Here is a 12047-nt window from a genome sequence, read left to right on the forward strand (position 1 = left end):
GCCTTTTAATTCCTTACTAAAAATAACAAAGGAAAATTTTACAAAGACTAAAGGTACGATTTCTTTTTGTAGACACTGAAATGAAATTTTGGATATTTACAGGAACAATTTTTTTAATTAACCTTTATTTAATTTGTTTATTGTAGCCACTTAATTTATAGATTGCATACTTTTTTTGTAGCCACTTAGATTGCATACTTAATTTATAGATTGCATACTTGTCATCCTTTAATAATGTGAGGGTATATAATTTCTTTAAACTTGTTTTTTTTTTTTTTAGGGATTTCTTTAAACTTGTTAACTATTGAAAATCTACAGCATTATAAATACTCATATACACAAATACATCTACATTTCATTATACTCAAATACAAAAACATCTCTACATTTCAATAACAATGTCAAATGATACTCTTTCAGTTTGTACATTTTCCACTTTCTTATCATCAAATCATGCATTATTTTGCATGTATCTATCTATAAAATTGAAAACACCTATCTTTCACTTCTATTTCTTGTCACATTGTGACATTCTTATATATGATATACATAAGCACTTAAAGAGCACCTTTGAATAGTGACACATACTCTTCCTAACCAAAAATATTTGAATATACTCCCAATGTAATTTTCTTTTCCATCATATAGTAATCATATTTCAAAACTTCCTCCTGAAGAAGTAGTATCAGTTGGAGGATCAATTGAAATCCAAAGTAATGCAATGGTAATAGAAAGCAACCCTGACCAAACATAAACAATTGTTGGAACCCTTCCTCTTCTACCCATCAACCCTTTAGCAAAAGGGTACATATGAGACAAGACCCAAAAACTAAAGAATGTACCTCCCATAAGCTTGTTCCACTGAGGTATAACACTGTATACTGTCCTTAAAAATCCCATGATAAGTGCAACAATATTGATAATAATAATTGTTAGTGGCATAATGAAGAGACTAGTCCATTTCACTAGGTAAAGATCAGCATAGACATCTTCCTCATCTTCACCCGCTGATTTTGTTGTTAATGTAAAGGAAATCTCTATGCCGGCTACGACCTTTAATAATCCTTGTATGACAGCGACAAGATGCGCACTCGTTCCACCAATGACCCAAAATTGTTCGTTACGCCACCATTCTTCGAGGCCGATTCCCGACCATCTTACTTCAAGGAGTGAGATTAGACAGAGTGAGATTGTGATGAGAAGAAGGTAGGTTAGAAATGCTGGATCTAAGCCTTGGACGATGAATTGTCCTGAGAAAAGTGACATTGCTGGAATGAAGCAATATACGACCAAGAAAAATGAGGTGAAAGGGTAGATTCCGACATTGAGGTATGCAATTCTTTGTAAGAATTTAAGGCGTCTACTTGCAAAAATCGCGTTGTTTTTTGAGAAGAAAATTTCTACTGAACCTGTTGCCCATCTTAGAACTTGGTGTAAACGATCGGTGAGATTTATAGGTGCTGTTCCGCGGAAAGCGTCTCTTTTTGTGATGCAATATATCGATCTCCATCCACGGTTGTGCATTCTGTAACCAGTTACAACATCTTCTGTCACTGATCCATAAATCCAACCTATTCTATCCCCCCATTCTGTTTTATCCTCATACCTGTGTTAACATATCAAATACATTCTTGTATGAGCCATCATCAAATTGATAGTTTGATAGAAAAAAGTGGAAAATGTACAGTCTTGGCTAAGTTAAATGAATTTATTAATACTTGAAGTATGTTTTCTCGTAGTACTAAAAAAGAGATTGGAAGGAAAATTACCAGCATGAGATGACAGCAATTGCCTCAGCAACAGTAGGAGCATCCAACGGTGGACGTGGCGTTAACAATGCCCCTGGTGGCCTACCATTCTTGACAGATTTATGGTCAGCAAGTGGTCTGGCTTGGAATTCAGCTATAGGTATGGAATCTGTGAACATACTTGAGTTTCCAAATTTTTGCGGTAAACCCAATTCTGAATCACCTGTTAGGGGCTCCTGATCATCATCAAGGTGTAATCTTGCTTGATTTGGATTATAATTCACCTTGGTTTTAACTCTTCCAAATACACCTGTGTGCTCGATGAATCTTGGAGGTTCAAATCCATAGAGTGCATATCTCCTAAACATGCAACCTGTTCCGACATACATTGGACCTTGTAGACCATCCAGTGCTCTCATATTTCCTAATATGTCATACGGTAAATATATCACTAGATACTAAAAAAAATATGAAATCTAACCACTATTTAGAATAAAACACATATACATTTAATATGGTTCTGAATTGCATCTATGCAAACCTAAATAGTGTGAAGAAAAAAAAAATAGCCTAACGTGACTGATGCGGCCAGAATCGCGATAGTGATGCCATAGCATATTCATATAAAATATTTATATTATGGCCACAATTGTAGTTGTAGACCACAATTTAGAACTATGCATTTAGAACTTGATGTTGCAGCAAAATACAGACAGATGCAACTAATGTGGTTAATCTTTATATTGCGGCTTCAATTGTGGTTATGAACTGCAATTTTAAACTATGCATTTAACGAATATATATAGATGAAATATTGAATCACCGTCAAAGAAGACTGTGTTGTGATTTGCATATCGATCCGAGGGATCAATCCCTTCAAATCTCTGTGGAAACTGTATGTAACAAACACGGTCGCCACCGCGGTCCAACATGAAGCACATTCCCTCCTTCAAAGCACGTGAATTGAAGATATAGTGGTCACAATCCAAATTTAGTATAAAAGGGCCATTGGACAAAATGGCTGAGGCTCGAACCATGGAGTTCATGGCTCCTGCTTTCTTGTTATGGTCAAACCCCGGCCGCTTCTCTCGAGAAACATATGCGAACATTGGAACTCTAATATCTACGCCTGTGAAATCTAAACTTTTCTCATCTGGATGGCCCATTATAGGGTCATGCTCTGGTACCTTACTCATCACCTATAAAGTTGAAAACATGTCATCAAAATTTACTTTAAAAAGACAACAAATTTCAATATGAACAAATTTTACAGGAGTAAAACGAAAACATTACGAACCAAAAACAAAAAAATTTGATGGATGAGAGGAGAAATTAAATGGTACCTGCAAGATTCCAGCATGGTCACCTTTAGCATGATCAGGTGTAGAATTTTGCCAAGTTCCTGGCCAATGAGTACCATCAGCCATCCATGTAGCTTTAGGGACATCAATTGTTGTATCCGGTGGTAAAATTCCGCCATTTTTCTCCTTAAGTAACTGTTTTTCTTTCTTCTCTTCCCTACTGTTGTACATTTTACATCGTTTCTTTATTACCTCAGGAAGTCCATTGATTCTCACTTTAAATTCATCATATTCTCTCTTCATCCATCTCCTATCTTTTACAAAATCATGTCTTTTCTTGTTCTTTGTAGGATCTTTCTTTATGTTGAAGTAAGCATCTGGATTCCTTGGTTCGATATTGTGTTTTCGACAAAATGGAACCCATAACTGCGAACATAGATAAGTTGGTTGTGTATTATCATGAATCTAAACAGACTAAAACATGCTACATTGAACAAAATGCTCCTTTAAAGGGAAACATGCTGCATTTTGTTCATCTTTTTGATTCACATTGAACATAATGCTTATATGTGAAACATGTTCCTTATTAAAGAATATAAACAAACCTCGGCAAATTTCACAGCTTCAGCCATGGCTTCAAAAGTGAGAATGGCACCACCATCATCTGAAATATAGCATGAGACCTTTTCAATAGGATAATCTACACCAAGAATGGAAAGAATTGTGTTCGCCGTGACAAGAGGTGGTTCTTTCTCAGGATCAGCCGTTGAAACGAAAACATCCATGCCAGGTAAATCTGACCGACCGGTTGGATTTGTAGGAGATGGTTGATCAAACTTGTCATGTAATGCAACAAGGTCCGCACTTCGGTTTATAGGGTTCAGTTTGGGGAGAATATCAAGAAGCCATGAGAAAGCAAACCAAATTTCACAAACAATTGATATCCCCCATAACCACAGTGCATCATAGTTCGGGTTCCGAACTCGCCAAACTAAGAAAAATACTAGAACCACCATACGGAGAACAATCAACAACCTGTGTTCAAAGATAAGTTAGTTAATTATTATATGTAATACATAATTTTGTTATGAAAACCATGTATTAATCTTTGAATCAAAGTTTGAACTTATGTAGTAGCCAACAAATATAGCAGCTAAAATGTTACAAGTAGTGTATACCAACAATTCAAAACTTCAATGTTTATAGTAAAATGACTATCAGAGACCATCGTAAGATGACTATCAACTTCATTTTAATTATTAATAGTTTCTCCTAACCAAAACAAAAAAATGTTGAAATAAGATCTTTATAAAATCTCAAGAAAGAAGCTAGAAAAATTGAATTGGATGCCAAGAAAGCGTATATACCAAAAGCAGATATGCATGTCTATAAACGCATAAGCGCATAATTAAGAAAGCTTATATGCCAAGAAACCATTATCCAAGACAAAAATAATTTTATTTTGAATGCAAACCATAAAGGCATAAGCTTTATACAATATTGTAATAACAAATAATATATAGCATAATTAAGAAAGGTACCTATAAGGACTGAGTACAGCGCCTGGAATTTGAACTTTTCTAGTTAATGGTTTCCAAGGTTTGTCCATAAAATCTGACATGCTCATTTCACATTCATCTCCAAAAGAATTTGGATCATCTTGCCAAAAAGCATTTCCAATTCCATAGGTTCCTTTAGTCTCAAACAACCATCTATTATGATCGAAATCTTGAGTTTGGCTCCTTAATAACATAGACTTATTATTTTCCGAGTTCAACACCGACATTCTTCTATCCATTTTAGATGCACCACCGCCGCCAGCACCCCTTCCTTGTTGAGTATCCGAGGCAAATCTCGTAGTCCCTTGCTTTGAATCAGATGTTCCGGGCTGATTATCTGGTGTTGGTGGCATCATAACGGTGTAATTGATATAATCATTTTGGCCGGCAAACTCACCGGACATATCCATGTCATCATCTCTTGATAGACTCACTACTCGTCCGCTTGATGTCCGGCGTGTAAACTTCGCCCCTCCTTGTGGTGGCTTGCCACCAAATATGTTCATACTTATTGGAAAGCTTTTGAAGAGTTTTGTTTGAAATGATGTAATGTAATGTACTTTGTTCCTTTTATTTCTTTGTAACAATAATTAAGGTTGTTAGAATGTTGGTTGAGGAAACAAAAAACCAAGAAAGAACATTGTTTTGAGATGAGAGAAATTCAATGGTTTGAAAATTGTCTTCTTTGAGATGTTTGAGTTTAGAATTCTAACTCAACGGATTTCATCCCCTTAATTCATGCCCCACCGCTCTCATACAAACACAAGAAGAAAAAAAAAACTAAACAATTCTTTTGACCAACAAAACAACACAATTTTAGGGAATTCTTTTTATCATGACTTATAAGTTATAACATCCTTCACTTAAATTTAATTAAGACTTAATTGCACATTTGGTCTCATATTTTAGGAACGTTCACGAAAACTGTCTTCTATTTTATATTTTAACATCCAACTTTCCAGTCCTCAAAAATCGCACTTGTTGTAATCACTAGGCCCCTTAGAAAAGCCCTGTGGTCCGGGCTGGAACTTCATCCTCTGCTCCTCCTGAGCCTTGGGCCTTACCCTCATGCTTGTGAGCCTGCTCATACTGAGGCTGATACGCCTCATGCTGATGTTGATGCTGATATTGCGTCGAGTCCACTATCTGGGACGCATCCGCCTGTGACGATGATCGCTCCACATCATCACCCCTACCAATCCTCGTGCCCCTTGTCTCCGTCGACCCGCCTGAGGAGGGTGTTGTGTGGCCTTTTTGCTCTGTGCACTACCGGTGGTAGACTCCCTCCCTCCCCTAACTCTGTCAGGCCTCTGAGACATATCTACACAACATTTCAGAAAGCAACAAATCAATGAATTTTTTCATAAGGACATTGTGTCATTTCTAACTATTCAACAACAAAACTTAAATTTTGGCAGTGTCATTTCAATCCGTAAACTAACACGTTGCAGTCAAACTAACTGTAATCAACATTAACAAACCAATTTCTAACTAATTTCATCATTAACAATCCAAAAAAACAAATAAATTTTCATTGAGACATTTTATCAAACACCTAGAGTGCAACTTTCAATCAGCATAAAATTTATCAATTTCTAAACCCTAAACTACCACATTGCACTCTAAACAACATCTAAATTACAATTCCTAACTTAATTCATCACTAACATGCAAACCAAATTTCTCAAAACCTAAAAATGTAAAATTTCTCAAAAAATATCCTCCACTCACAGTGCTCTGCCTCACTCTTACGACGGTCGTTTTTGCAGGTTCTCTTGGTTCGCTCGTTTCTGTGAATTCTTCACAAATTAAATACTCCATCCGTCCCTATATCTAAGCACTCTTTTATTAGATTAAAGGCAAAGGGTGCTTACAAATAGGGACGGATGGAGTATACGAGAAGAAAGACAATGAGGGAGGAGAAGAGAAAGAAAGAGCACAATGGAGAGGGGTAGAAACATGCGATTTTTTTTTATTTTATAGAAACTAAAATCGAAAACACAAAATTTATATAGACAAAAAACATATTTATCCCAATTTTAAAATACATAAATTAAATTAAAGTAAATATTATACACACAAATAGACAAGAACCTTTGATCATCTCCGGTGTTCCTCGTTCCTTGTATATTTGTTATCTTTTTCATATTTAATTTGTCATTTTTTAAAGTAGGAAGACTTTTAGGAGGTCGTAAATATGTCATTTTTTAAAACACATAAATTAAAAAAAAAAATTGAGATGAGAAAACACATAAATTAAATAAAATATTTTACAATAAAATATGATAAGATATATGTTTATTTATTTAAATGGCCCTGGACACTGACTAAGGATGCCCAAAAAGAAAATTATTACCATAAAAAAAACATTTTTTATTTTTTTAGTATTAATTACCCAGTTCTCAATACAATAACTACTACCCTATAATTTCCTTTTTTTTAATGGCAAGTATGGTAGGGTAATGCGTGTATGTATGAAGCGTGGACAACTTCTACCGGTCTGCTATGTTCCGGGAAAATATAAAGGCGCGTAGGTTTATTTCAAATCTTTCTTTGACACTTTCTCATTCTCATTCAATTCAACTAGTTATTGTTACTCTTAGCTTATACCTCTACTTGTTGCTCAAGAAACGTCCTAATTCACCCCATTTTCTTGAAAAATAAAAAATAAATAAAATATTGTCGGTCAAAATTAGTTATAATATGAAACAGAAATGTTACAGAAATTCACCATTTATATAAATGTACATGGTTGCATTTGCATCGAAATACCTAGGGTTTCAAACTAGCTATATTGGTTTCAAAACCAGCTTTATAAAAATATATAATAGTTATTTACTTTGAAAATTCATTTATCAACGTTAAATGGATAACATCATCGGAAAATATATAAGAAATGGAAAAGAAATTTGCATGGAAATACCTAGGGTTTAAACTTTCAACCTATCTTTGACTATATTGGTTTCAAAACCGGCTTTTACTTTGAATATTCATTTACTAACATCAAAAGGATAATATCATCTGAAAATATATACGAAATGGAACAGAAATGTTGGAGTAAATTACCATATTTCCATTGCCTAGACCATTATATATAGCATGGTGAAATCAAGCTTCTTCATTACTCATCAATATACTTATTTAGATAAAACTTCTAGTTTATAAGCTCTTGCATTAAATATTTCACCATGAGTTCTGAAAAGACAAGCATTCAGAAAGTTCTTTATCCAACCACTAGGCCATCATCATCAACTACCTCTAAATCCACTGGGACTAAACCTCCAACCATGGATCAGATCTTTGGAAGGAGAATAAAAAGAGAAGAGAAGGAAAACGAGAAGGAGGAGGAGAAGGATTGAACCCAATAACAAGGTCATTTTCTTTCCTAATGTGTTTAATTATAACATCTTTTTATTCTTCAACTTATGTACATGTATTTTTTATTTATTTTTGAGGTAACTTATGCACATGTTTTTTTTTTTGAGCAAACTTATGCACATGTTAAATTTTTCTCATTTTTTTTTTTGGCTTTCGCACCGGTTTCCGACCCACCAAAGGTGGGTGACTAATCCGGCTCATGCGTAGAGGCATGCGCACTGGCCAAGCGTTGTTCCCCCTGGGAATCGAACCAATAAATTTTTCTCATTTGGTTATATGTATTTTCAATATTTCTTTGCAGGAAAGCTTATATGAAACTGATGGGACCATTAATTGATCAAGCTGTTACACTTCATACTTATGTTCTTTTATATATCCATTTATTTCAGCATCTTTATTATTGTTAATTTTTTTAATTGGGGTCTCTCTAGGTGGGTGGATTAGGAAAGGTTGTATTCACTTTATGTGTATAGTGATACTATGTTGTCGTTTTGGTTTGGCAATCTGTTGTAATGTTGTAATATTTAGTGGCATTGTAATATCTTGGCTCTTATCTGGCTAAGCCTTGTGCTGGGTTCCATTATTTTAATATATGTGACATTATGAGTTATGTGCTTATGTATCTTTCTTGGTTTTTATCTTTTATTCCAACTTTTTTTTAACAAGAAAAAAATGAATTATATTATTAAAAAAAAAACAGTTTACTTAACACAAGGTGTGCCGGAGTAAAAAGCATAGAGTTTAACAACAGCTGCAGAACCAATACAAACAAAATAGAAAAAGAAAGAAAATTGATACCCATGCACGACAAAGAGTTAAACCACCACATACGATAATAGAAAACAAAAGAAGCATATGTTGCTTTCAATCACCAAAAAGGAAAGAAGTTTAATCTTGTCTACCAGATGATTCAGACTTTGTGTTCCTTGATGTTAAAAATTATGTTATTTCTTTCTTGTCAAATTGTCCAAACATGTACACGAAAACCAGATTAGCTGCAAAATGATCATAACAATTTTGAAATGGTGAGAAAGTATTTATGGCCATGCACAGAAGCAATGGAAGGGGGGCACCAAATATCTAAATGAATGAGTTCAAAATTAGCAGAAGCATATGAAGAACTTTAATTAAAAGGTAAATGCTTATGCTTAGCAAAGTGACATAAGTCACAAGCAGCTTTATTATCAGTAGTAATACTTGGATACAAAAGAGACATTTTATGAAGACTTTGGTGAGACAAATGGTCCAGTCTAAAGTGCCACAAGGCATTAGAAGGAACAATATTATCAAATTTACAAGGAAAAGGTAACACAACATTACAAGATTTATTAATGAAACTATGAGACTATAATGGCGAAGAGATGCAAGATGGATACAATTTGTATAAGCCATCCATCTGCTTAGCCAAACCAATCATCTTCAAAGACTGTTTGTCCTGTATGATACATTGGTCAAAGGAAAATTGTAAAGAACAAGTTAAAAACTGACACAATTTAGCAACAAATATGAGATTAAGAGTAAAGATAGGTGAATAAAGAACATGGCTAAGATAAAATTGTCTAGTGAAGGAAACACTACCGTCATAATCAACCAAAATGGAATTACGATTAGGTAAGGAAACATGAACAAGCTTAATTCTATAAAAGGAACTAAAACATGAAATTTCACAACAAACATGTTCATTAGCACCTGAATCAATAAGTCAAAAGGAAGATTTTTGTGTTAAAGAGGAAGGTGAAGATACAGGTATACCTGCAAAAGGTTCTGGAGCAGAAATGTTGGTGGGAATTGTGGGGGTAGCAGCAATATGGTTAGAAGTAGCTTGAGAAGAAGATGGTGATGGGACAACTAAGTTTTCTTGTTGCAACATGGATACAAGTTGATCTAGTTGATATTGAGAAAAACCAGTGTTGGAACTTGCAGAAGCACCTAAGCCAGAAGAAGAAGAGGTACCAGCATCAAATTCTTCTTGAGAAGCAACATTTACATGAGGTTGGGCATTGTTGACATTGGGATAACCATGCTTCATATAACAAAAATCCACAATATGATTTGTGCGGTTGCAGAAGGTACAAAACCTACCAGGTTTGTGCTAAGAAAAACTCTTGCCACGCCCTTGGGGTCTTCTAGTGTCAGTAGCATTAATCTGAATAGAAGTATCATCAGATACACTCAAAGAAGGAAGTGAAGCATTGTTGCTTTCTTCTTGAACAACCAATGAATAAACTTTGTTCAAGGAAGGAAGAGGATCAAGGAGCAACACTTGAGTTCTAACTGAAGGTGAGAAAAACACAAGAAGGGGGGTTGAATTGTGTTTTGAAAAATTCTTCGATTCTTTAAAAACTGAACACACTGATCAGAAGCTAAGTGAGACAGCTTCTGAAGTGATAATCAGAATCTGAACGCAGCGGAATAAAACAGAGAGAGAGAAGAAGAAAGACACAAAGCAATTATACTGGTTCCTTCCACAATCCGGAAGTAGTCAAGTCCCCCTTGCACTTCCAAGGAGATTTCACTATAATGTAATATCTGATTACAATTGCTCAAGCACACCTGCAAGAGACTTCCTTTGCTCAAGCTCACTTTGCAAGAGTCTTCCTATGCTCAAGAACACAATCAAGAGACTTCCCTGCTCAAGCACAACTGCAAGAGACTTCTAACTAAACAAAATTACACAGAAAATTGTTTAAGGTTGAACACTTGATATACAATCAGAGGTGCTCACAATACAAATCAGATACAGACTCAATAACTTAAGAATTTGTAAGATGAAACTTTGAGACACATAAATTCTAAGTGAATGCAGAACAATTTCAGCAGAGGTTTGCCACTTGTAAAAATGTTGTGAGTCTTTCATTCAGCATTACCAAATCTCTAAGTCTTCTCTCCTTTATATAGAGGTGTGAAAGAGACGTTGTGAAATTGCCAGCACATCAAAGAGTCGTTGTTGAAGCTTAATCTTTCACTAGTGATCTTTTGCCTGATTTGTTTGTTGTCCTATGAAGAACAAATTTGAAATCCATTCCTTATCCAAAGGAACATATTTGCAGGCGAAGCCGTATTCTGGAGTTGTTTTCTTGTCTTGTAGCGTGGACACAAAAACAGAGTAGTGCAGAAGGTGGTTGTACAGTTCGTACGATAGTACAATGTCAACGCTTTCGTCCAAAATTGCAAGCACATGCCTTCAAACACCTTTGAAATGACCGTTGCAAAATTCCACTAATCTTTTGCTGTCCTTTGATGAATTTCGATCCATGAAACAACTCTTAAATCCTTGAATTTCTCAAATTCAGTTGATCTTCACCTTCTGGTGAAATGACTTCTGATGAGGTAGCTTCTGATAATGTAGCTTCTGATGATGACGTGGCGCTTCTGGACCTCTTGTCTTCAGAAGCACTATTCCGTCAGGAGCGCTTTAGTCTTCAGGAGCACTTTACTCTCTTCAGGAGCGCTTTTTCTCTTCAGGAGCATATTGCCTTCAGGAGCGTCTAAGCTTCAATTTTGTTGATTCCTTTTGCTCTTTATTTGCTCATTCAGAACCAATTAATGATGTAACTTTTTAATTATGGTCCTGTACACTTGAACAAATATTAGCTAGTCCAATTTACAATTTTTAATACCTTGTTATCATCAAAAGTCTTTAAGGTTCATTGTTAAACACATTTTGTTCCAACAATCTCCCCCTTTTTGATGATGACAAACAATAGTATTTAAAATTGATCAATTGTTGTTAATCTAATTAACAAGTTGACTTTGGGGTTCTGAGGTTTGTAAGCTCTAACTCCCCCTGAGTCTGATAGTCTTTAAGGTGAGGTTTCTAAGCTCCCCCTAAGTTCTATCCAGGTTAATTAAATTCATTTTACGCATAATAATATCAGAGCTTTGAAAAATTGAAAGAATTGACTGATAGATAAGAAGAATGGTTCAATTAATTTTTATTTGAAATTTGATACTCCCCCTTTTTGATACACCCCTTTTTAGGTAAAACAAAAAGATAGAAGTTTTTCAAAATTTTCAAATATTATTAATGGGGCTTAGAGCCTTTAAATACTATCACATAT

At 34.9% G+C, this 12047-nt stretch overlaps 1 protein-coding gene and 1 long non-coding RNA gene across 2 annotated transcripts; one reads left to right on the top strand and one right to left on the bottom strand.

Moving 5' to 3' along the window:
- Positions 1 to 335: 335 nt before the first annotated feature.
- On the bottom strand, positions 336 to 5271 carry CSLD1 (cellulose synthase-like D1). The gene is made up of 6 exons (XM_085743927.1): positions 4591 to 5271; positions 3655 to 4084; positions 3092 to 3475; positions 2572 to 2947; positions 1770 to 2172; positions 336 to 1606 (listed from the first exon to the last, which is right to left on the bottom strand). Exons 1-6 carry the CDS (start codon positions 5112 to 5114, stop codon positions 652 to 654), a joined length of 3072 nt encoding a protein of 1023 aa, XP_085600053.1. The 5' UTR covers positions 5115 to 5271; the 3' UTR covers positions 336 to 651.
- A 2457-nt stretch (positions 5272 to 7728) lies between these two features.
- On the top strand, positions 7729 to 8604 carry LOC146945594 (uncharacterized). Its single transcript, XR_015026430.1, has 2 exons — positions 7729 to 7980; positions 8288 to 8604. It is a non-coding gene; the product is annotated as an uncharacterized LOC146945594 (long non-coding RNA).
- The last annotated feature ends 3443 nt before the right edge of the window (positions 8605 to 12047 follow it).

The sequence above is a fragment of the Medicago sativa genome, chromosome 2 (assembly GCF_051527215.1).
Source record: "Medicago sativa cultivar Bolivia chromosome 2, Bolivia_mono, whole genome shotgun sequence".
Taxonomy (NCBI): Eukaryota; Viridiplantae; Streptophyta; class Magnoliopsida; order Fabales; family Fabaceae; genus Medicago; species Medicago sativa.

Excerpts from the sequence above, each read along its gene's own strand:
- CSLD1 (XM_085743927.1), bottom strand. The coding sequence starts at position 5,114 with ATGAACATATTTGGTGGCAAGCCACCACAAGGAGGGGCGAAGTTTACA. Across the intron at positions 2,173-2,571 it reads CAACACAGTCTTCTTTGACG|GAAATATGAGAGCACTGGAT; the intron begins GTGATTCAATAT and ends ATGACATATTAG. Across the intron at positions 1,607-1,769 it reads ATTGCTGTCATCTCATGCTG|GTATGAGGATAAAACAGAAT; the intron begins GTAATTTTCCTT and ends ATGTTAACACAG.